Source organism: Gopherus flavomarginatus, chromosome 1, assembly GCF_025201925.1.
Source record: "Gopherus flavomarginatus isolate rGopFla2 chromosome 1, rGopFla2.mat.asm, whole genome shotgun sequence".
Classification (NCBI taxonomy): domain Eukaryota; kingdom Metazoa; phylum Chordata; order Testudines; family Testudinidae; genus Gopherus; species Gopherus flavomarginatus.
The window spans coordinates 323,518,484-323,543,554 of NC_066617.1; the positions used below are offsets into that span (position 1 = coordinate 323,518,484).

The 25,071-nt window shown below is 41.4% G+C and overlaps 2 protein-coding genes across 4 annotated transcripts in view; one reads left to right on the forward strand and one right to left on the reverse strand.

Annotated features, from left to right (window-relative positions):
* The window catches only part of N4BP2L2 (NEDD4 binding protein 2 like 2), a 479,674-nt gene that overhangs the window by 63,627 nt on the left and 390,976 nt on the right, over window positions 1-25,071 (forward strand). The window lies entirely within an intron of this gene.
* The window catches only part of PDS5B (PDS5 cohesin associated factor B), a 265,724-nt gene continuing 255,024 nt past the window's right edge, over window positions 14,372-25,071 (reverse strand). For all 3 annotated transcript variants that reach the window (XM_050937113.1, XM_050937114.1, XM_050937115.1), the window contains one exon: window positions 14,372-16,911. In XM_050937113.1, coding sequence (XP_050793070.1) covers window positions 16,876-16,911 — 36 coding nt within the window. In that variant the 3' untranslated portion in view covers window positions 14,372-16,875. The remainder of the gene's footprint in view (window positions 16,912-25,071) is intronic.

Sequence of the window (25,071 nt, forward strand, 5' to 3'; positions counted from 1 at the left end):
ACTAGTCTTTTCAACAAATTATGAAAAAATATACATACACCTACTATCCACTGTGCTCTGGAACCAAATACTTCGTCCTCAACCCCTCAGATCTGCAAGCCCCCTATTCCTCTATTAGTTATCTCTTACTGTGTTTTCTCCAATTTTCTCCGAAGATCAATTATGGATAACAAGAAAGTTATTTTTAATGCAAGATATCACTACTGATCAAATTTGTGTGACTGTTGTTCAACTCGTGTGTTATTCCTGGAGATAACATTAATTTTCTAGACCCAAAATGGTTCAATAGATACATAACGATGCCATTAATCTAAGTAATGTCTGCTCTAATAGAAACAATGCCAAAGCTAATATACACAAACTAATGGATTTATAGGTATGGACACTAAATGGAATAGCACAAATCATTTGCAAAATTTAATCAGTACTAATTACATGATACATATTAAACTGTAATAATTAAGAAATGTGAATCCTGTAAAAAGAAAATTCTTCATACCTGATTCTAATAGAGCTGAAATATTGAGTGGTTCATGCAGTTTATAGATGAAAGTCTCTTAATCCATACATTAACCTAAGAGGAAAATAAGTACCCTTAGGAGTTGTCTCCCATACATTTAGACAAGTCCAAGCCCAGTCCTGCTCTCACTGAAGTTAAGTTTCAAGAGTTCCACTGACTTCAGTGAGAACAAGATAGGGCCCTAAGCTTTCTAAAAGTTTGGTTTGCACAGCAGCATTAATAATAAATGGTGTATTATGCCACACGACAGGGTCAGTATAACGTTTAGATTGTATTTAAAATCATATAAAATGCAATTATTTTGGCTTCCTAATATGCCTCTATTTCAAATTACACTGAATGAATTGTAAACACTGACATTTACACACAAAATTCCGTTTGTACAGATCATGTTTAAGTTACTCAGGAAAACAACTAAACAAAACTCCATAAACAAACTATTGCCTTATATGCCTAAAAATACGGAAATGATGTGAAATGGACACTCTCAAAGCCATATGCAGGTACCAGTATTATGTGCTAAACAAAATCTGAGCCAATTAGATTGCTGCATCCCTGACCATAAGTCTGCCAATTTGGAATGAGAATATTTGTGTCAAAGTACAATTAACTCCAAGGTTTTCCTTTGTTAAAAAAGAGGGCAGCCTGTCAATGAGGTCTCTCCTCTTTCCTCTTATGGCTTCAAAACCTTACTTCCAGCTGTCTTTCAGTATGATTGCTTTTGACTGTTTACTGAAAGAACACAAAGAAAGCATACTTGTTAACATTTGGCAATATAAAAGCCAACTGTTAATCATAGGACTGGAAGGGACCTCGAGAGGTCATCTAGTCCAGTCCCCTGCACTCATGGCAGGACTAAGTATTGGATAGAGATTCCACAACCTCCCTAGGCAATTTATTCCAGTGCTTAACTGCTCGATAGGAAGTTTTTTCTGATGTCCAATTTAAACGTCCCTTGCTGTAATTTAAGTCCATTGCTTCTGTCCTATCCTCAGAGGTTAAGAACAATTCTTCTCCCTCCTTCTTGTAAGAACCTTTTATGTACTTGAAAACCTATGTCCCCTCTCAGTCTTCTCTTTTCCAGACTAAACAAACCAAATTTTTTCGATCTGGAATCATAGGTCATGTTCTCTAACCTTTAATCATTTTTTCTTGCTCTTCTCTGGACTTTCTCCAATTTGTCCATACCTTTCCTGAAATGTGGCGCCTAGAACTGGACACATACTCCATTTGAGGACTAATCAGCGCGGAGTAGAGCAGAAGAATTACTTCTCATGTCTTGCTTACAACAGTCCTGCTGACACATCCCAGAATGATATTTTTTGCAACAGTGTTACAACTGTTGATTCATATTTAGCTGGTGATCCACTATGACCCCCCCGATTCCTTTTGCTGTAGTCCTTTCTAGCAGTCATTTCCCATTTTGTATGTGTGCAACTGATTGTTCCTTCTTAAGTGGAATACTCTGCATTGGTGCCCATTGAATTTCATCCTATTTTTTAATTCAGGCCATTTCTCCACTTTGTCCAGATCATTTTGAATGTTAATCCTATCCTCCAAAGGACGTTCAACTCCTCCCAGCTTGGTATTGTCCGCAAACTTTATAAGTGTACTCTCTGTGCCATTATCTAAATCACTAATGAAGATATTGAACTTCAGAACCATAACCAGAACTGATCCCTGTGGGGCCCCACTCATTATGCCCTTCCAACATAACTGTGAACCACGGATGACTAGTCTCTGGGAACGGTTTTCCAACCAGTTATGCACCCACCTTACAGTAGCCCCATCTAGGTTGCATTTTCCTAGTTTGTTTATGAGAAGGTCATGTGAGACAGTATCAAAAGCTTTACTAAAGTCAAGATATACCACATCTACCTATTCCCTCCATCCACAAGGCTTGTTACCCTGTCAAAGAAAGTTGTCAGGTTGGTTTGACATGATTTGTTCTTGAAAAATCCATGCTGCCTTACATTTCACCTTATCTTAGAGATGTTTGAAAATTGATTGCTTAATTATTTGCTCCATTATCTTTCCAGGTACAGAAGTTAAGTTGACTGGGATGTAATTCCCCAGGTTGTCCTTATTTCCCTTTGTACAGATTGGCATTATATTTGCCCTTCTCCAGTCTTCTGGAATCTCCACGACTTTTCAAATATAATCGCTCAGATATCTCCTCAGTCAGCTCCTTGAATATTCTAGGATGCATTTTATCAGGCCCCGGTGACTTGAAGACATCTAACTTGTCTAAGTAAATTGTTCTTCCCCTATTTTTGCCTCTGATCCTACCTCATTTTCACTGGCATTCACTATGTTAGATGTCCAATCCCCACTAACCTTCTCATTCAAAAATGAAACGTGGAAGTCATTAAGTACTTCTACCATTTCCAAATTTTCTGTTAGTCCCCCCCCCCCCCCCCACAGCCCTCATTGAGTAATAGGCCTAACCTGTCCTTGGGCTTCCTTTTGCTTCTAATGTATTTGTAGATTCTTGTTACCCTTTATGTCTCTAGCTAGTTTGATTTCATTTTGTGCCTTGGCCTTTCTAATTTTGTCCATACATACTTGTGTTACTTGTTTATATTCATCCTTTGTCATTTGACCTAGTTTTCACTTTTTGTAAAAGGAATTTTTTTTTATTTTTAGATCATTGAAGTTTTCCTGGTTAAGCCAGAGTGGTCTCTTACCATACTTCCTATCTTTCCTACGCAGTGGGATAGTTTGGTCTTGTGCCCTTAATAATGTCTCTTTGAAAAACTGTCAAATGTCTTCAATTGTTTTTCCCCTTAGACTTGCTATCCATGGAATCTTACCTACCAGCTCCCTGTGTTTGCTAAAGTCTGACTTCTGGAAATCTATTGTCTTTCTTTTGCTGTTCTCCCTTCTACCATTCCTTAGAATCATGAATTCTATCATTTCATATCACTTTCACCCAAGCTGCCTTCCACTTTCAAATTCTCAACCCGTTTCTCACTATTTGTCAAATTCAAATCTAGAAAAGTCTCTCTGCTAGTGGCTTTCTCCATCTTCTGAAATAAAAAATGGTCTCCAATACATTCCAAGAAGTTGTTAAATAATCTGTGCTCTGCTATGTTATTTTCCCAACAGATGTCTGAGTAGTTAAAGTCCCCTATCACCACCAAGTTCTGTGCTTTGGATGATTTTGTTAGTTGTTTAAAAAAGCCTCTGCCACCTCTTTGTCCTGGTTAGGTAGCCTGTAGTAGACTCCTATCAATGACATCACCCTTGTTTTTTACCCCTTTTATCTTTACCCAGAAACTTTCAACAAGCTTGTCTCCTATTTCCATCTCAACTTCAGTCCAAGTGTATACATTTTTAATATATAAGGCAATACCTCCTTCCTTTTTTCCCTGCCTGTCCTTCCTGAGCAAGCTGTATTTCTTAAGTACTGATATGTGTGTGTGCGCGCGCGCACATGTCAAAATTAGAAACAAACATTTTAATGAAAACCTGGTTTCTGATTCATCACTGAAATTCAAGCTTCTAATGGCCAAATCCTGCTCCCACTGAAATCAATGAAAGCTTTCATGTTTAATTCAGTGAAAGCAGAATCAGGCCATTAAGCCAACCAATTCATTTTTTAAATAGGGATACAGTAATCAACTGTTTGCCACAAGCCTATGGTTGCCTACTGCCACACTGCACACTTAAGACACAAATTTAACATCAAAATGCAGTAATTTGTTAAACAACAACAACCAACCAACACCACAGTACTACCACCTAAGTGCAAGGAGGTCAAGACCCAGAGGATCTCTTTTACATGTAATAGATGAAAGCTGCAGACTAAGGATGGCAAATTTAGTTTTGGAAGCAAGAGTCTTCTTTCCCTGGCTGCATCTCAGTGGTGGCCACCAGGCTCTATACTCACTTACTGGCCCAATCAATATTTAATCATTTCTACAAAGTGGTACAGCTTCAACTACGATGGCGGGAGGAGAGAGAGAGAAAGCACACATGCAACCCACCCCAGACTTGCCATGGGCTGGTGCTTGGATCACTCATCTCAGAGGGAGGGAGGGCTGGGTTCCAGAAATGAACCATTCTGACATTTGCCAATTTTTCCCAACCAAAACAATTAGCTAAAATTGACAAACTCACACAATGTTTTGATTGACCTGAATCTGCATTTTTCAGCGAGAAAAAAGGGTCGGATGAAAAATTTTGCCCAGCTCTACTTGGCAGAACACACTGTGTAGTATGTCTTTGCTAAACGCTGCATTAACTGGTAGCCTGGCATCTATCAGCAATAACCATATAAAGTGTTTGGGAGATGCAAGTCTTGATTTCTGATTCCTCCATATAGAGAGCTCCACAATGGTACATCAGACCTGCACCCACATTTCTGATTAATGCGGTTATGGTATTTTACTTCAACATATCCATCAAACTTCCAAATATTTTCCTCTAAACCACACTCATTTTCCTTTTTTTCTGACTGATGCTAAAAGTGGCACATCAGAAATGAACACTTGAATGAAAGGGAAGCTGTATCCCCTACCCAGAAGCATTCTGCATGCAGCTATGGAACCAGCAAACTGATATTCAATTTCTTTGAACCTCCCACCTCACAAATTCCCATTACTCCCGTTGTTTCTCCTCCCCATCCTTGCCTGCCTCCCACGCAACTCCTGCTACTTCTCCAACCTTGACTCCCAATCTCATTCTTCAGTTTAAAACAAAATAATGAAGGGGTTGAAGGGCTCCCCTGGAAGCATGAGCACTAAAATGTCGGAAGGGATTGTTTAAATTACACCATCACATACAACAGAATTTTAACCTTTTACATCTTCCTTACTGCTACTCCTTCAGTGATGTGAAGTGGTTCTACCTCACTCGAGGCAGTTAGCATCCATAACACACTTCAAGCTAAGAGCTATTGGGCAATCATGTTACTGTTTGTGCAACATTAAAAGAGCTTATTCCTTTCTGCACAAGTTCTGTGTTTATACATTTTTACTAATGGAGACATCTTCACAGTAAACCACCTGAGCATCACATAAAATGTTTATTGTTCATGTACATTCTATGTACTGCACCAGAAGGACACCTTCAAGAATCTGCAAATACATATTTCTTACATATTATTATACCTTATTATTTGTAGCATATTTGGGATCTGAAAAATGTATTTCTTCCCTTACTAGTTGTTGAATGTTGAGACTTTTCTCTCTGTTTTGAACAGAACTCACTCTTGGCCAAATGCAGGCTCACTGTAAGCAGGAGAAACCTCCAACAATTTCAATAGGCACCTGCTTACTCAAGGATTCAGCCCCTTGTGAACATCAACAGCCTTAAAATGACAATGCCACTTGAGCTACCGTACTGCTTGAGTAGTAGAGAGAGTGAAAAGGTGTTCTAGTGACAGAATTAACACATTCAAAAGGGAAACCAGACAATTTTGCAGAGGATACCCAGTTTTTTTAATTTTTTTTTTACACTATTAGACAAAAATATCAAGAAGGATAAAGAACAGGAAGAATACAGGTATAGCAGGAAGATAACTAGAAGCTGAAGAAATGAAAAGGCACAGAGCAAAACAGAATGAACAAATGTGGTATATATATAGCCATAGCTTATGATTTTGCTTTTTGGTGTACTACATCTTTATATTTCTCAGAACCTGCAGCAGCAGCTCAGACAGAACCTGGTACAGAAGAGACAACACTCCATTCTTTCATTAGGACTTTTTTTTTCTTTGTACATGGAAAACAGTACAGGAACTATAGAATGTGATTTTTTGCTTTATCAAGGGATGGTATAAATCCACTTTATATTGTGAACTATATTATAGGCCTGTACATTTATTTTGTTTTAGACTCTCGTTATGCGGACAGCAACTGATCTAAAGTACATTCACACGTACTAGCAGATCTGTGCTGTGAAGTTCACCCATTCCTATTTTTTTATAAATGTAAAAAGAAAGCAGGAGAAAGGGGATTCTGGGTTATTAGAGTATTGGACTATTAATAAGAGACTCGAGTATATGAAATTTTTTTTTTACTTGTGTAATTTAAAAATAAAATCAAGAGCACATATCAGAAGGAAGGAGTTAAAATATCCCTTAGGAGTGAGGAAAGCAGAGCCCCCTGCCCTGCACATCCTAGCTTTCAGAGCCTGAGCTCCAACCTGATCTCAAACATGGACACAGCTATTTTTAGCACAAGCCACTAGAGCCCAAGTCTGTGGAGCTGGGCTCTGAGACTTGCTGACGCAGGTTTATGCTGGCCATGTAGACATCCCCTGTGACATTCTATACTTTGGGGGAGCATCCTGTAACTCCTGTATTCCTGATTTATATATAATTATGATATTGCATATAAAACAGGCCATGTGAGGTATCAGGGAAAGGTTATGATCTGCTGAAAGTCACTGTTCTATTGAAATATGTACATCATTAATGCATATAAAGTTAAGAGAATTGTATTGTATGATTATCAGTAAAACATGCTGTGGGTTTGGGAAGCACCCAGATACTAGTTCTCTGGAGACAATGCCAAGGAAAGTAACCAATGCCCAGGCAGGTATCAAACAACCCATCAACAGCTATTGTCCAGCAAGGGAGCTACAATTCAATGACTCAACTGCTAGAGGCCACACCACAGAAATTGCTCAGCCTTGCCTGGGGACTCAGCAATGCCCAGCAGACATGCCTGGACTTATGTTCGCCAATCACATGGACTGAGGGTATAAAACAGAACATAGAGGCCCCATGCTGCAAGCAACAAAGACACTCAGAAGAAGATTGAAGACTCCACCAGAGGAGTCTGGCCTAGGTTTAATCGACAAATCTTTATATTAAGGACTGCAATATCCAGTGGGGTGAGAAAAACTGCTTAATCTAGATGTCGCCCAGTCTAATAGGTTGAGAGTTTAGACTGAGTACTTACATTTTATTTTATTTTGGTAACTAACTCTGACTTTTTGTCTATCACTTAAAATCCAGCTTTTGTAGTTAATAAATTTAACAGTTTATCTTTACCAGTGAGTTTGCCTGAAGGGGTTGTTAAGGGTTCTTGCTCAGGTTTACAAAAGTTGGTGTATATCCACTTTTGATTGATGAAGTGGTGAATCAATTAATAAATGTGCACTGCTCAAGCAGTGCAGGACAGTATATTCCTGAGGTACAAGGCTGGGAGCTGGGAGGATTGGGCTGGTGCCTTTCTCTGTGACACTCATGAGTGGTCTGGGAGCATTCATGCAATGTAGCTGGGTGTGGGGCTCCACATGCTGTTCTGCTGAGTGATAATGCCTGGAAGGGTTTGCTGCTTGTCACTAGCAAAGCACTGAGAGAGAGAGCACCTAGACTAGAGAGTTAAGGGGGCACAGCGGTCCCAAAGTCCCAGGCCGCACTCCGGGGGATCCCGTCACATTCCTTAAGTGTCTTCGTAGGAAGTGGAAACAGGTATCTCTTAGGGAAAGGAGGGCAAGTTGGATTCCTAATGAGCAACGTGGGGATTATTCATGTTTCAGGACATTGAAGCCTGGCAAATAAGTTATAGCTGAATTACAGAGAAAGGCAGATATTGAAGGGTAGTGTTAGATAGCATATTAGGAGCTCAATACAAATACTGAGATAGATTTAATGGATGGCAGCACAGGTGTCACCATGATTGTCAGGACTCCATTGCGATATGGATTGGTGTCCTTAGTGTTAGCTTCAGTACTTGCAGGGGCCTGGGAAGCAATTGTGGTGCCTTTTTATCATTTTAGGTAACCTTGAGGCATCTGTTCTGGGGTGAGATGTTGGCCTCTCTGTCCTTATTTTTAGCCACATCTGCTTCACATTTTGGTCAGATGGTGGTTACTTTGACCTATACTATTATTATAAGCAGTCTGGTTTCTGGCCTCACTTGTTTCTGCCTAGGAGGCATCTGAAAAAAAGCAAGAAAACAGTTCAGTTTCTGGGATGGGGACACTGGCATTTTTCTGACTTTGCTTAGCTTGGTTTGGTTAGTGTACTTCACCTCTTATCTCAGTTAGATTCCCAGTGCCCTGCAACTGGCATTTAGAGTCAGGAAAAGGAGATAGGGATTACAGAGAGAACACAAATTAAATCCTTTCTTAACACACCTCAGATACTAATATCTCAAAGCTATGTGGGTATCTGCTCGTGTAATCTGCCACCTTCTCACTTCTTCCTCAATTTCTACAGGTAAGTCATTTAGCCTCTCTCCAGCTTTCCCCATCTGCAAAATGGGGTTAATACAGATTTATCTATCTCACGTAGGTATCTACCTTGCAGCCTTTTGTTAATATAAAAGGTGGCACTCAATTCCATCTCCACTTGGTTGAAGTTTGTTATCTTGGTTGAAGTTTGATGTTCTGCTACTCCTTGCTCCTACCGCCATTTATCTCTGTAGATTACCCTACTCTCAGTTCAAATTTCTAGTATCTTCAAAGTGCTTCCTTCCACCAACAACCGTTCTCCCTTCCAACCACACCCCCCCCCATGCACCAGTGTTTAATCAAAATCATCTCAAAGGGAAACTCTAAGGAGAAGCATGACAAGATTCTCTCCTACCTCCAATTCTCAGTTCTTTTCAACCATTACAAATAGAGGGTCAGCAGCTGCTTTAGGGAAAAGTTGAGCAGTATCCGGCCTAGTAAGCAGACGGCCAAAGGCTAGCCCATAGAGAAATGCAGGTATCTCCGTATATTTATTCCCAGAAGGTATGTTATTGCACCTATAAAAATTGCTTTAAAAATAAGAAACTAATTTATTTAGAATTAGCACGTTATGCTTTTATTAAATATAGATTTAAAAAAACATTTCTGTTCTTTCAAATAGTTTTAGTTTACACGTATTTTATTTTTTCTGAATACAAATGCTACAGGGACTGTAGACACCTGGAAACTTAAAATATAACACTTAAGGCAGGGACCTATTTTATTCTATGTCTGTAGCACACTGTCAGGCACTTGATAAATACTAATAGAAATAGCTGCTAATCTAGAAGCTTCCTTTTATATTAGGTTCCCACATGCTTTGTAGTAATGAGAATAGGATTGGACTAAGTTAAACAGAGTACTTCTACTACTATACACACAGGATAAAGTGAGGGGGAATATGAGCATACTCTCCTTATAGTACCCAGCATTTTATGTTCTGTAGTTTTGTGCACAACCAAAGACACTAGCTTATGAAATGCAGAACAATTTAAAAAACATTTTCTGCAGTGACGTGTCTAAATAAGCAGGGAAATATAAGAAATGTATTCAATAACACTGCTTAGGTTTTCAAAATACAGTTCTTTAAAAGTGTATACCTACATTTAAAGTTTAATACAAAATATCAGAAAATAAAAGTAACCCAATAAAATACCTGTGAGATACTGTACTTTATGCATGTTAAAATCAATTCCAAAGGTGTACTGCATGATTTCTGAAATGTCAAGAGTATGGATTTGTGAAAAATCTATTTTTATTTCAGAAAAAAAATCCAAAGCATATGGATACAAAGGACAATATATAGCAGCTGCCAAAGAATATACATGCTAATTATTTAAAAAAATGTGCTATTAAAAACAAGACTGAATACTTGTAGTGAAGCATTTATTTACAATGCAACATCAAATGCTTTGTTTTAGTTGCTACTTATATGGAATATTTACTATATAATAACTAAAGCACATTTATTTACCCTCTGCTGCTCACAAATTTGTTAATGGTACTTAGTGAACTAATTAGACGGCAGTCAGAACTTTTAGATGGAAAGATTTAAATCAAAGTTTAAGAACAAATTGTTTGGGTTCTACTGTTTTTGTTATGCTTGCACCTACAATTGGTAACGTTCAGATTTGCATTCTTCACTGGTCATAAGAGTGGATGTTCTACTGTAGATAAAAAAGCATTTGTTTTAACAGCACGTTGTGTAATCATTTGCACACAGCAGTATAAACACATGCTCTGCTTACATTATAGCATCCACCTTTGCTACCAAGAGGGGAGTTGCATCTAAATTAAAGGTGGAATTTTTTTTAGTGTAGACAAGGTCTTTGTGCATGTGACGTCCATTAAGGGTAATGAGACTAGAGAGTGCCAGCCTGCCTAGTACAAGGAACTGAGGGTGAAGAGTTCTGAGTTCTATTCTTCATTCTGCTGCTGACTCAATGTGTGGCCGTGTTTAAGTTATATGAACCTCTCTATGCCTCATATCCATAAAATAGGGATAATGAGTGTGAGATCTACAGGACAGTAGTCAGGAGCTCATTCTAATCATGACTCACTGTGTTGCCTCGAACAAGTGTCTCAAGATCTACCTCAGTTTCCCTAGCTGAAAAATGGGTAAAATACTTACAATACCTACCAGCTCACTGATGTGAAGCTGAATTAATCTGCCTAAAGCTTTGAAAACAAATGGCCAGATTTTCAAAGCCCAGAAGCATGCACAGGTTTGCAATTGTGCACACTTAGGTAAACACACTTCTTAAAGGCAGTCTTGTGAGCAAGTGTTATAATATTCAAAATATTTTAATGGAATTGGTTGCTGAAAAGTGCAAGTACATATGTTAAATCTCAATTCTGCAAAAATTTACGCATATGAGTTTTCAAGATCAGACCCCTAAAATTTATAGTGTGCATTCATGGAGACAGATTTTGATAAGCTATCCCATAAAGCAATTTAAATCCTAAGACTTAATAGCAATAATAATTCAACTTCTTTGTGAACTGTTTTGAAATCCTCACAATGAATGGTATTACACAAGTGTGAATACTTTACCTCTAAGTTTGTTGCATTGTAGTCACAAACAGGACATATTAGTATTTAATGAAAATTTCTTCAGCATTGGTGACTCTTCCTTTGGTAAATAATTATTTAAATGTTTGTACTAACAGAAAAACTTCAAAACAGTAAGATTAATATGCTTAAAAATGGTTCAATATTTTGTTAGGAAAGGTAAAATGTCAGATTCAAACATGAATATGTAGAGAGCTTAGAAAAAAGCAGGCCAGATTTTCAAAGGCCTTTATGCACAGGGTCACAATTGCGTGTGTTACGGTACTTAAGGAACTTGCTGAAGCAACTTTGGAACCACTAGCAATTATCTTGGAGAATATCAATATCTGGGAAAATACTGGAACAATCTGTAACACCTAGAGCAGTGACAGGCAAACTTTTTAGCCTGAGGGCCACATCGGGTTTTGGAAATTGTATAGAGGGCCGGGTAAGGGAGGGGGTCGTGGACTCCTGCCCCATCCACCCCTGCCATCTCATCCAACCCTTCATCTCACTCCTGATGGCCCCACCTGGGATCCCTGCCCCATCCAACCACCCCTTCTCCCTGCCCCCTGACTGCCTCCGGAACCCCTGGCCTTGACTGCTCCCCCCTCCCATCCAATCCCTCTTCTCATTCTTGACTGTCCCCTCGCCCCGGAATCCCTGCCCCCATTCAAGTCCCCTTGTTGCCCGCCCTCTGACCGCCCTGACCCTATCCACATCCCTGCTCCCTACGCCCCCCACCGAACTCCCCCACTCCCTGCCCCCTTACCGTGCTGCCTGGAGCATTAGTGGCTGGCGGTGCTACAGCCGCACTGCCTGGCTGGAGCCAGCCATGTCACTGTGCACCACAGAGCACTGGGTCAGGCCGGGCCCTGCAGCTGCGCTGCCCCAGACACTTGCAGCCCTGCCCATGGTGGAGCGAGCTGATGTTGCAGGAGAGGGGGAACAGCAGGGGAGGGGCTGGGGTAGCCTCCTGGGCCAGCAGCTCAGGGGCTGGACAGGAGGGTCCCGTGAGCTGGATGTGGCCCGCTTGCCGTAGTTTGTCCACCTCTGACCTAGAGGTTAATAGGGTGATAAGTAATAGCCAACATGGATTTGTCAAGAACAAATCATGCCAAACCAAGTTAATTTCCTTCTTTGGTAGGGTTACTGGCCTTGTGGATTGGGAGGAAGCCGTAGACGTGAAATATCTTGCTATTCTTCAAAAAAGAACTACATAAATTCATGGAGGATAGGTCCATCAATGGCTATTAGCCAGGAGGGTGTCCCTAGCTTCTGTTTGCCAGAAGCTGGGAATGGGCAATAGGGAATGGATCACTTGATTACCTGTTATGTTCATTCCCTCTGGGGCACCTGACTGTGGCCACTGTCAGAAGACATGGTACTGGGCTAGATGGACCTTTGGCCATTCTTATGATTTTAATAAGGTTTTTGACACAGACCCACATGACATTCTCATAAGCAAACTAGGGCAATGTGATCTAGATGAAATTACCTAAAGGGCCACAAAACTGGTTGAACAACTGTACTCAACAAGGAGTTACAGTGGTTTGCTGTCAGACTGGGAAGACACATCTAGTGGGGTCCTGCAAGGTTCTAATCTGGGTCTGGTACTATTCAGTATTTTATTTAATGACTTGTATAATGGAGTGTAGAGTATGCTTATAAAATGCAAGGACAACTCCAAACTGGGAAGGGTTGCAAGCATTTTGGAGGACAGGATTCAGACCTTGATACATTGGAGAACTGGTCCGAAAACAACAGAATGAAATTGAAGAAAAATGAGTTTAAAGCTGTACATTTAGGAAGGGAAAATCAAATGCACAACTGCAAAACGAGGAATAACTGGCTGGGCTGTAGTACTGCAGAAGAGGATCTCGGGATTAAAGTGGATCACAAATTGAATATGAGCCAACAATATGACAGAACTATGAAAAAGGCTAATATTCTGGAGCATATTAAAAGGAACCTGATCTACAACAAAAAATTACAGCAAGCTGGCAATATCGCTCAAGGAAATAAAAATGTCATGCCTTATGTGACATAGTTAGATTGACCGTACCACCACTGTAGAAACAGCCAGATTGACAGAAGAATTCTTCCGTCGACCAGGCTACAACCTCTTGGAGAGGATGATTACCGACATGGAAATAATAAAATCCTTCCATGAAGTAGGAATCAACTACGGTGCAGTCTTGGAGGCATGCTGCTGTAGTGTAGACATGACCTAAGACATGGGAGGTAATTGTTCCATTCTACTTGGGCCTAGTGACGCCTCTATTGGAGTAGTGTGTCCACTTTTGGGCGCCACACTAAAAGTGTGGATAATTGGAGAGAATTCAGAGGTGAACAATGAGGAAAGGTTAAATTGGGCATGTCTTGAGAATAAAAGACTGAGGGGAGACCTGATTCCAGTGTTCAAATATGTTAATGGTTGTTATAAAGAAGAAGATGTGAACTCCATGTCCACTGAAGGTAGGACAAGAAGTAATGGGCTTAATCTCCTGCAAGAGAGATTTAGTTAGATATTATGAAACACTTTCTAATTATAAGGATAGTTAAGTAATGGAATAAGTAACCAAGGAGGTTGTGGAATACCCATTACTGGAAATGTTTAAGATCAGGTTAGACAAGAACCTGTCAGGTATGGTCTAGGCATACGTGGTTCTACCTCAGTCCAGAGGCATAGACTAGATAACCTCTGAAGGTCTCTCCCCCAGCCTATGATTTTATGATTAATGTATAGCTAAAGATTACTAATTTTGTGGGTAGATTATTCAGATACAACTGTCAAGCAAGCAGTTTCATGTATTTCCCTATTTAGAGTAGCATTAAGAGGAGCCCTTAATATTCACATTCTCAGAGGTGGTCGTGGAAACAAGGAAGAAGTGTCAAAAACCAAGCTTATGGAGTCAGAAAGTAAATTAACCTTTAACAGCTAGAGAAGAGTTACAGTCACTGCATATATTTTACATATAAAGTGAAGAGCATAGAAACTTTCCTGTTGGACTGCAGCAAGAATATGAAATGTAATGAAGATTAGCTTAATTTGCTGCAGGATACAGCAAGATACTCACTGTAATTTTGTAAGAACTTCATACTGGAACTTGTTACAGTGAGTTCAATTTGATTTTTTAATGTAATACAGTACATTTTTATAAACTGAACATTATCATTGCAGAAGAACATGCTAACTAAATGTTAGCAATTTATATTTTTATACATAATTTTACTCTACTGTAGCTACTGTATGCAGATCTCAATATTAGTACATAAAATATTCATTTTACTTATATGTGGAAATGAGGATGAACCTAGAAGAGGTTTGAATATCAGAATGTCATATCTGCTGCACCTGTTTTGCATTGTAATAATGAATTACATGCTATAACCCAAAAAATAAACATTTAAATTGCAAAACTATAGTTTAAATTTACATTAATCATATTTTATGATTGGTTGTTGTACATCTATATTCAATGAAATTTGATCCAATCATGCTTATGGACATATAACCAACAGCCCACAGCAGTTTCAACACCAGTTTTTCATCTTTTGAATAAAATGGACTTAAAGACACATCTTCCATAAATGTTTTCAGTGCAATTCTGTCAATGAAGAAAATATAAAGTTAACTTTCAAATTTTATTTTATAGGATAAAAAACTTGCATTGGCACTGCTGAAGTGTAAATAAGCTATTCAGGTTCGCTGTGCTAATGAAAATTTCAAAGTCAGTCACTTAAACCAACTTTAACTGCCCTTACGGGCAGCAGTTCCCCGTATTCATGGGTATAACTGTAGAATAGCTGAATACTGTGTAAAACTTAAGTAGAGGCAGAAGAATCTACTTTTTGAAAATAAAGTTTTCAATGAACAGAAATTTTAAATTGAAAAAGTCAAAAGAAAACAGTCAAATTTCTTATGATGTAGTCGTGAAATCGGTAAAACCATGTTTCAACACTATCATCCTCTCTCACATCCCTATGGCTCTATGTGCTATCTTGCAATATCACTTAAGAACATATGCTTTGATGGGTTATATGAAAATGCTCCATTATTCAATGAGATAAAGATTTAATAAGTTAGAAACGGATCTTTTTCACGTCAACTGCAAGGAACCAGAGGGAGAAGTGCACCTGAAATTATAAAAACGTGCTTGGCTAAGCATAAAACAACAACCTATACATTTTGGTTCAAAGATAGTTTGTAAAACTGCACATAGGATACTGCCTTACATATTTCATCTCTGTTCTTTGTAGATTACACCCAACAAACAAAAATTCAACAACTTTAAGGTAGCACTAAATAAAAGCGAGCTTCATTCAAATCTTGAATACCTGACTGCAAAAACCTACAGCTGGTCATTCAATAACAATTTAGCTCTTCATACCAAAAAAAATTTGGCTCACAAAAAATAAGTACAATAAACTCTTGGTAGAAGGTGCTCTCATGAAGCAACCTACCATATACTACTGCTAGATACGAGTTTCCAAAAAAAATTACATCCCATTTTCAGCACATTTTTCATAAACATGCAACTCACTATAAAATACAAAACACTTGGCTCTCAAGAACAGCTTTATAAAGACACACTGCATCAATAAAATTTTTTTCTTTGCGATTAACTTTACATTGTAATAAGAACTGTATTTTCATAATGTTTATATATCAGATTTCATATTATAATGTAATAATTTGCTCTGTGTGAACATAATGTTCAGGAGGAAATATCTATACACATTAACATACTAGACTATTAAAAACTCATTCAGTTACAGAATTTTATTGATACAGTAGATTAATAAAAACTGATGGGGAAGATAAAATGGATAGGGTAATTCAGTACATTATTTAATAACATTTTTAAAATTAAAATATTTTAAATCCTTTCTGAATTTTCAATGCCACTAGAAGTCCAGAAAAGCCTGGCATCAATACTGAGGTGTAAAGTGAATTAGACAACTTATTTCACAATTTGAATATGTTGTATTATTCTATCGGACATCGTTCACTAGTAAAAGAAAGTAATTTAGCACTTTGATGACAGGTAGGTGCTTAAAAGTAAACTCTAGATTAGATACACAAAGGAAACAAAGATCATTCCTTTTCTCCCCACCCCCCCAAACAAATAGTGGCAAAAGAAAATGGCACTATTTATTCAACTGATTTTTTTTTTCACAGTTAAATGTCAAGGAGAGTACAAAGATGAACACTGACAGATATTGCTTGAGATCCATTCTAACAAACTTTTTTCTTTTTTTAAATCAACAGATCTAATAAACAGTTGGGCACTGTCAGTTTAAAGCCACTGATAAAAGCTATACAAGCACTTCAGAAGTCAGAAACATTAAAAAAGGGCTATTTACATGTTTCTTTTTTAGTTCATATGTCTACAAAGGCAGCGCACATTACACTTCACAAAAATCCACAGTTAATGATATCAACATGTGTGTGGCTAAAGCCTGTGACCTAGGGACTGCAAATGTAGGGGTAGTAAATGTAAAGTAAGTTTTTGTCTTCAGCAACCCCATTTTGTGCACTAACAGCTTCATTCAGCCTCAAGCTTCAAAATTATGAACATTCTTGGAACGTGGATAATTACATGCTTCCTCATCGCCTCTCTCTTTTGGAAGTTCTGCGACGTACCTGTTATTTGAAGAGAGAGTCAAGAGATTTAAAAAAATAATTTATTAAATGAATTTAATTAATTAATTAATTAATTTTAAAGAAAAGCTGAACATACATTATTTTGAAAAAGTTTGTGTGTAAATGTACTCCATTATGGGAAAAATGTTGAAACTGACAATGAATTTACACAGTTCTTCATAAGCTATGAAATAATATATTTATAGGAGCTCCCTAGGCCTGTCTCCATCTAGTAATAACAAAAAACCACCCCTTCTTGGGAGATACCAGTTACCAAAAAACTATAGATGGGCAGTTCTTGGAATTGGCCCAAATAGTCAACTACTAGTTAAATAGTTTTTTGGGCAAGACTTTGCATTTTTTGGTTTTGATTCTTATAAACTGTGCTTTTCTGCAATGACATCTGTTCTATGGTATGGAGGCATTGTTTGCAGCTCCCCAGTTTACACAGAATTGCAGTTACATGAGGGATTAAATCCTGTGGTTAGATACAAAAACGCTAGTCTATCATTCCCAAATTTAAAACAAAAAACTTTCGTGCTTATTTTAAGAATTAGATAAAGACCGAATTGTTTGAAAATTAAAAGTAAATCTTCTAAAGTTTAAAGGAACGAAAAATACCTATTTAAAATTTAAACTTGGTATCAGATATGTTCCTTGGATCTGCCAAGCCTAAAATTCATAAAAGTAACAAGCCTTAAACTTGGCACAATTACAGATACTGGTAATATCTCAGAACTTAAATTATTGGAATTATCTGTCATAGAAGTTTCAATGTATGCTGTAGAAGCAAACTGAGAAAATATTACTAACCAGCAAGAAATACTATTTTCCACATCAACTTCTAAGGCCTGTAAGGACTCTTGCAGACTTTCTAAACTCAGCAGGCAGGTACTCAAGGATTGCTTAGCAGCTCTTTGACAAATGGGAACTAGAGGGGAAAAAACCATTACCCACCTTTTCGTAACTGTTGTTCAAGATGTGCTGCTCAGGTCCATTCCATTGTAGGTGCACATACACTCACATTCGCGGGCATCAGAGATTTTTGCCTTAGCGGTATCCATAGGGCCAGCTGTGCCACCCCCTTGAGTGCCATGCTCATGCGCTGGTATATTGGGCGCTGCTGGCCATATGCCCTCTCAGTTCCTTCTTGCCAACAACTCCAACAGAGAGGGACTGGAGGGTGGGTAATCGAATGGACATGAGCAGCACCTCTCGAAGAACAACAGTTACGAAAAGGTGGGTAATCGTTTTGTCTTCTTTGAGTGCTTGCTCATGCTGATTCCACTGTAGGTGACTCACAAGCAGAATCTTTGGAGTGGGCTCAGAGTTCACAGCTTCACAGATTGTAGTACACCTCTGCTAAAGCCAGTGTCGTCACAAGCTTGCTGGGTCAGTGCATAATGCGACACGAACATGTGGACGGAAGACCAGGTCGCGGCCTGACAGATTTCTTGCACCAGCACCTGTACAGGGAATGCTGCCCATGATGTCTCTGACCTAGTCAAGTGAGCCATTACAATTACCAGCGAGGGTATCTTAGCCAGCTCATAGTAGTAATGGATTCAGGCCGTGATCCAGGACGAGATCCTCTGGGCAGACACAGGGTGACCTTTCATCCTATCCACCATCGTGACAAACAGCTGCATTGACTTAAGGAATAGTTTTGTTCTATGTAGAAATCTAGTGCCCATCTGATATTCAGGGTGTGAAGCCTTCATTCCTCATCTGATGCATGGGGCTTCGGGCAGAGGACGGGTGAAAATATATCCTGGCCAATATGAAACTGGGACACAACCTTGGGCAGGAAAGCCGGGTGAGGATGCAGATTCACCTTGTTCTTGGAAAAAAAAACAAATAAACCCCAACACCACACGTACAGGGCGGTTCCAAAGTGAGCACCCTGATCTCTGACACCCTATGGGCTGATGTTATAGCGACCAAAAAGGAGACCTTCCACGACAGGAGGAGGAGAGATCAGGAAGCCAAGGGTTTGAAGGGAGGACCTATGGGTCTGGAAAGCACAAGGTTCAGGTCCCTGGGGGGAAGCCAGCTAATTGACATGCGGGTAGAGGCACTCCAGCCCTTTCAAGAAATGCACCGTCATAGGACGGGCGAAGAGGGACCTGCCCTGGACCAGGGGATGCAGTGCTGAGATGGCCGCCAGGTGCACCTTGACGGAGGAAAAGGACAATCCTTGAAGTTTCAAATGCAACAGGTAATCCAGGCTTGCAAGGCTTGCTCAGCCCTGACACGCCTCTCCGAGGCCCAGCATGCAAACCTTTTCCACTTCGCCAGGTAGGTTGCCCTGATCGAGGGTGTTCTGCTGCCGAGCAACACCTGCTGAACGCGGGCCGAACAAGCTCTTTCCTCCACATTCAGCCACCCAGTCAGGTGCAGCGCTACCAGGTTCGGATGCAGTAGGTTGCCGTGGTTCTGCGATGGCAGATCTGGTCGAAAGGGCAGCAGGAGGAAGGCTACTGTCGATAGGTACAACAGCATGCCGAACCAGTGCTGACGGGGCCACAAGGATGACTCTTGCTCTCTCCTGTTTGATCTTCACCAGGACTCTATGGATCAATATCACTGGCGGAAAAGTATACATGAGCACCCCTCATCCACGGAATGAGGAAGGTGTCCAAGAGGGAACCCTTGTCCAGATCTTGGAAGGAGTGGAACTGGCGGCACTTCCTGTTCATCCTGGACATGAACAAATCCACCTGGGGGTTCCCCACTGTTGGAAAAATCAACCTGACCATCTCCGGATGGAGGGACCACTCGTGGTGAGACGAGAAGGTCATACTGAGATGACCTGGAAGGATGTTGATGTGACTTGGTACTGTGACCATTCTGTCCAGGGAGTGTTTGCTGGGGATACAGACCAAGGCCAGCCACACCTGCAGCAGACGCAGATGAAGTCGAGCATTGTTGACCACGTACGTGCTTACAGCCATGTGCCCCACCAGATGCAGACAGGTGTTGAGAGACATGTTGAGCAAGCACAGGTCCAGAATGGGTCTGAGGCCCCCTTTCGCTTCTGGGATTATGAAGTACCGGGAGTAGAATCCCTTTCCTTTCTTTTCCCGAGGAACTGCCTCCACACAGTCCTCAGACACAGGAGGTTCTCGACCTCCTGAACAAGGAGTTGACCATGAGAAGGGTCCCTGAAGAGGGACGGGGAAGTGGTGGGAGTGAGACGGAGGGTTGGCCAAAAATTGCAGGGTATAGCCCCGCGATATTATGTCCAGGACCCAGAGGTTTGATGTAACCCACAACCAGGCCAAGTGGTAGGGGAACAGGTGGTTGAGGAAGGTAGCGGACCCAGGGAATTGGCTGGGGCATCGCTCTCAATCATGCCATCAAAACAAGTGTTTTGGCCCTGCAGAATGCTTGGTTTGGCCAGCTTGCACAGGCAAGCAGGAAGTAGAAAGGTGGCAATGACTAAAAGCAGTGCCCTGTCCCTCCTAATTGCAGGTCTGGGGTAAGACCGCCAGGACCTTGACGGCAGGGGCGGCCGGAATGGCTTATGTGCCAACTGAAGTGTGTGGATATCAATGAACGGAGGGTGGCCTTGGTGTCCTGCACCCTGTGCAGCCTCACATCAGTCTGCTTGGAAAACAGATCGTTCCCATCAAAGTGACCTGAAGCCAGGAGCTGTGCTTCATAACTGGCATGGATGCCACCACCCCAGCTGCTGAGTCTGCTGCAACCCATGCCATCTGAAGAGCAGAGCGGGCAGCCAAGGTGCCCTCCTGCACCAGAGTAACAAACTCTTGGGCTCAGTCCTGTGGGAGGGAGTCTTTGAGTTGATGGAGAGAGTCCCATAAACTGAAGATATAGTGGTGCAGGAGGGTCTGGTGATTCACCACCCGAAACTGTAGACTTGCAGTGGAATAAATTTTTCTTCCGGACAAGTCAAATCTTTTTACCTCCTTATTTCATGGGGTGGAGTTGGTGTTCCCCTGCTTCTCTTTTTCATTGGCCGCAGAGACCACCAGCGAGTGGGGCTATATAGTTATTCAAAGCTTTTGGCCAGCACAAAGTACTTTTTCTCAGTCTGCTTTGAGGTGGGAGGTGTATATACAGCACCTCCCCCTTGTACAGTGTGTCACTATGTACAGTATTTACAGAGTGTCTGGCAGATGCCTTTGGCAATTTTTGAGACCCCGTCATGCACGGATAGTGTAATACAGATGGGGTAAAGGCTGACAGCACGCTAAAAAGTGTCCTCTTCCTCAGCCATCTCCTCCACTTGCAGGTCCAGGTTGTCAGCCAGCTGCCTTAGAGCAAGGCATGGTGGTCCTTGAAGTCATCAGGAGGGCTGGCACTGGAGGGCCCAGCAACTGCTTCGTCAGGGGATGACTAGGAGTACTGAACCCACGGATGGGGGGCTTGTTCCTCCCTCTCCGCTGGGGAGGATGAGTTAGGTGTAGGTGCAGCCTTCTGAACCTCGGATACCAGGTGCGTTTTCGGCCTGGGCCTGGTGCCGATGATCACTGCTACACAGCTTTGACTGACAAGTAAGCTGAGGGGGACAACACCATGACTGGACCCCCCCCCCAGGTATTCCAACATGGCCACTGAGCAGGCCACTGTCCTGTTTATCATCACTGTTCTGATGCCGCCACTGGCTCAGATGCCCAGTCTCGCCACTGAGGTTGGGGCGACGGGCTGAAACGCCCCTCAGTTCTGGAGGAACCACCTTCTGGAGACCACAGAAGGCTGTTCAGGCCCAAGTTTGCCTTAAGACCACCGACACTGGAGACCCGTGTCCTGGGGATCGGTACCAACAGCATGGTGAGCGGGTGCAGTGCCAGGGAAATTGGAAGTGGGAGAGAGATTATTCCCATGGCAGTGGTGACCGGGAACAGTGTCAGGATGAGGACCTCTGGGACTGCGGCCGACTTCGATAATAGGGGAACTGGTGGCTTTCCCTTGGCGAATCACATCGCAACAGCGGTGACCACGATGCTGGAGACCGAAGAGAAGTTTGTGATGATCTAGATGATGGTATTGGTGTCCATCGGTGTGGAAGTGGACAGCACGCCGTTGTCTCAAGGAATCGGCAGTGCTCCACCACTCCTTGGGGAACCTTATCGACTGGCTTGAGGAGCTTTAGTGGAGGCTGGCAGCACTGGTTATGCTGTCAGCATGGGCAGAGGTTTGAGCTCCTTCACCACCTGAGTTTGTGACGGTGTCGGTGCCGGGAGGAAAGTCGGCCTTGTACCACTCGCTGAAGTCAGAGGAGGACGTTTCCCCAGGCTAACAGCCTCAGCAGGAGATGGTTGACTGTGGGGCTCCAGTGTGGATGGGCAACTTGAGGCAGACTCTTTGCTCACTGCCACTTCTTCGTCAGTGAGCTTTGTTTTTTAGCCCTCTTCTTAGGGACCAGCAACGAAGAATGGTGCCAGGTGGGCAATGGCGGCGGTGGTGCACTTTGCGCTGATGTTGAGGTGCTGGTCAACTTATGCTGGGCGGATTCCATAAGGAGAGCCCTGAGCTTGATATCCCTCTCCTTCTGGGTGCAAGGCCAAAAAGTTCTTACAAATCTTGCATCTCTCTTTAATGTGTGCTTTCCCCAGGCACTTGAGGCAGCTGCCACCGGGGTTGCTAACAGGCATAGGTGCGTTACAGCAATTGTAGGGTTTAAAGCCAGGGCTCTGTGGGGGCTGGGTGGTGGTGGGGACAATTTGCCCCAGGCCCTGCTGGGGCCCCGTGAGCCCTGGCCTGACGACAGTCCAGGTCTTCGGTGACATTTCACTGGCAGGGGGCCCTTCAGTGCTGCCGAAGATGCAGACTGCCACCAGGTAAGTACAAGCGCTGCAGCTCCCCTGCTTTGCCCCTAGCCCCCTGAATCCTCTGGGTGGCCTTGCTTAAAGCCCGACTGGGACATGCCTCACTGGGAGCGAAGTCCCCACTAGGATCCAACTCTAACTACAACACTTAACAGGTACTTAACAGTAAAGATAACGATGTACAAGCCTAAAGGCACAAAGTCCAAGATAAGGAAAACCGCAAGTCCTTGATGAGCAAGGAAAGGCACTCCAACTGACCACCACAGGCAGTAAGAAATAACAGAGTGCCTAGGGCCGACAGCGCTTGATATACCAGTGCATGAATGCTACACTCAAGGGGGTTACAGCCGGCTCCACAGATACCGCTAAGGTAAAAATCTCCGATGACTGCGCATGTGGGCGTGTGCACACGTACAATGAAATCAACATGAGCAAGCACTCGAAGAAGAACTTCTGTTCAATTTACTGAGCTCCTTAAAGTAGCTATATGGTTTATACCATATAAATATAGCTATATTTTACCTACAAAGAACTTTACAATGGCTGGGCAGTTGATGTGTTGAGACCACTGCCTATCATGTTGACCAGTAGCATCTTTGTTTCCTTATGCTCCTGCTGTCTGTACCCACCTTCTTCCTCCTGTCCTACACTTAGTTTGAAGCTCTTTGGGACAGGGAGAATCTTTTTGTTATGACTTTTTGCGGTGCCTAGCACAATGGGGGCATGACCCATAACTGGGGCTTCTATATGCTACCGTCGTACAGATACTAAATTATACTTTGAGTTCAACAGGCTAAGTAGACCCCAGAAACCAAATCTCTGAAGACCCAATAAACTCTTCAGGATCCAAGGGTTGCTCGCTGCATCTCTCTTTCAATCACTTCTTCCAGCCTATGAGGTTCCCAATTCTGGAGATGAATGCAGTCAACCACGTACTCAAGGACATTAAGTAGCTCCCCAATACCCTGGAATTTAGGGTCATTCTGGGACTTCACTGAGCTTCTTAATATTTTCTTCTTCTACAAGCAAACTTCATTCTTACTGAGGTGGTTAAGTACTACAGCATTTTTTGCTTAAAAGCTTTAGCATTTAAAATGGTAAGTACATAAAACTAAGCCATAAGTGTTAAATTATCTTCGTTTAAAATCTGTTTGCTTGGCACGTCATAGTAGACGACAATTTCCTAACTATGCAGACTTCCTCAGCTTCACAGGACAAGGAAAATGAAAGTTTTTCAGATGTAATGGGGAAAGAGCTGCCAAATTCCTTTAAAGTTTAAAAGGCAACATAGAATGTAGATGAAGAAGGAATGGGGCTTAAAAAAATAAAAGGAAATACACTGAGCCAGGGAGTGCCTCCTATCTCAATTTTTATTCTGGCCACTCATTGTCCACCTTCCATAATAAATTATACAGTCCTGAAAGACCTTTATTTCAGCTCAAAAATTACCAACTCCTCTCTTTCTAGAACTCTGGGATTTAACTTGAAAAACCTCCCCATCTCCTACAGAATTTAGGAGCCGGGCACCACACAAAACTTCATGTCCCCAGTATACCTAATCTTAACTATTAAGGCTCATTTTTTTCCTGGCAGAAAACTAGCAAATACGATTTAAAAATTGTTAACTTAGAGATAAGGTTGCCTAAATAATATAATCCTTATGCAAATATATATGCTTTAGTGTTATCATTAAAAAATATGAAGTTAAAATGTTTATAGCTAAATTACACAAATATTTTATTACTCTTATATTTCAGACATTCAGCTAGTGACCTTGATCATGAAAAGATCACTTAAAAACATCCTTTTACACACAAGGCAAACAAGCACACCCACTTAAAAATATACATCACCAATATAGGTACATATTTGAATATTTATGATGCAGAGGCTTATATTGAAGGATATTATTGAAAAACAAGATTTCCATTGTATGGGAAATTCTGAATTTCAACATTTGTCTTCATCCCAAATCTGGATGTAAAGTCAAAATGTTGAAATTTATAGTGGAACAAAAAACATTCTGAAAATGTTTATTCAGAAATGTCAAAATGTTTCATTTCAGGACATTAATCTGCATATGCCCGAGCCACTGCAATACTTCATGGGAGTTATTGGTCAGATCATGTCCCCAATTTTCCCAAGGGCTAGGTTCCCCAACTGAACCACATCCCCACAATCATAGGACTCCCAGGATGTCTGACAATCTCTCGTCCCCTCTGGCCCACGTGTATCATAGGAATTCCATGACTGTGAGGTATCACGAGAGATGCAGTTTGGCTGGGGTGTCCTGCCCATGTTGAAGAATGGAAGTAAGAAGCACATGAATTGCAACGCCCATGAGTCATCACAGCAGCTCAGGAAA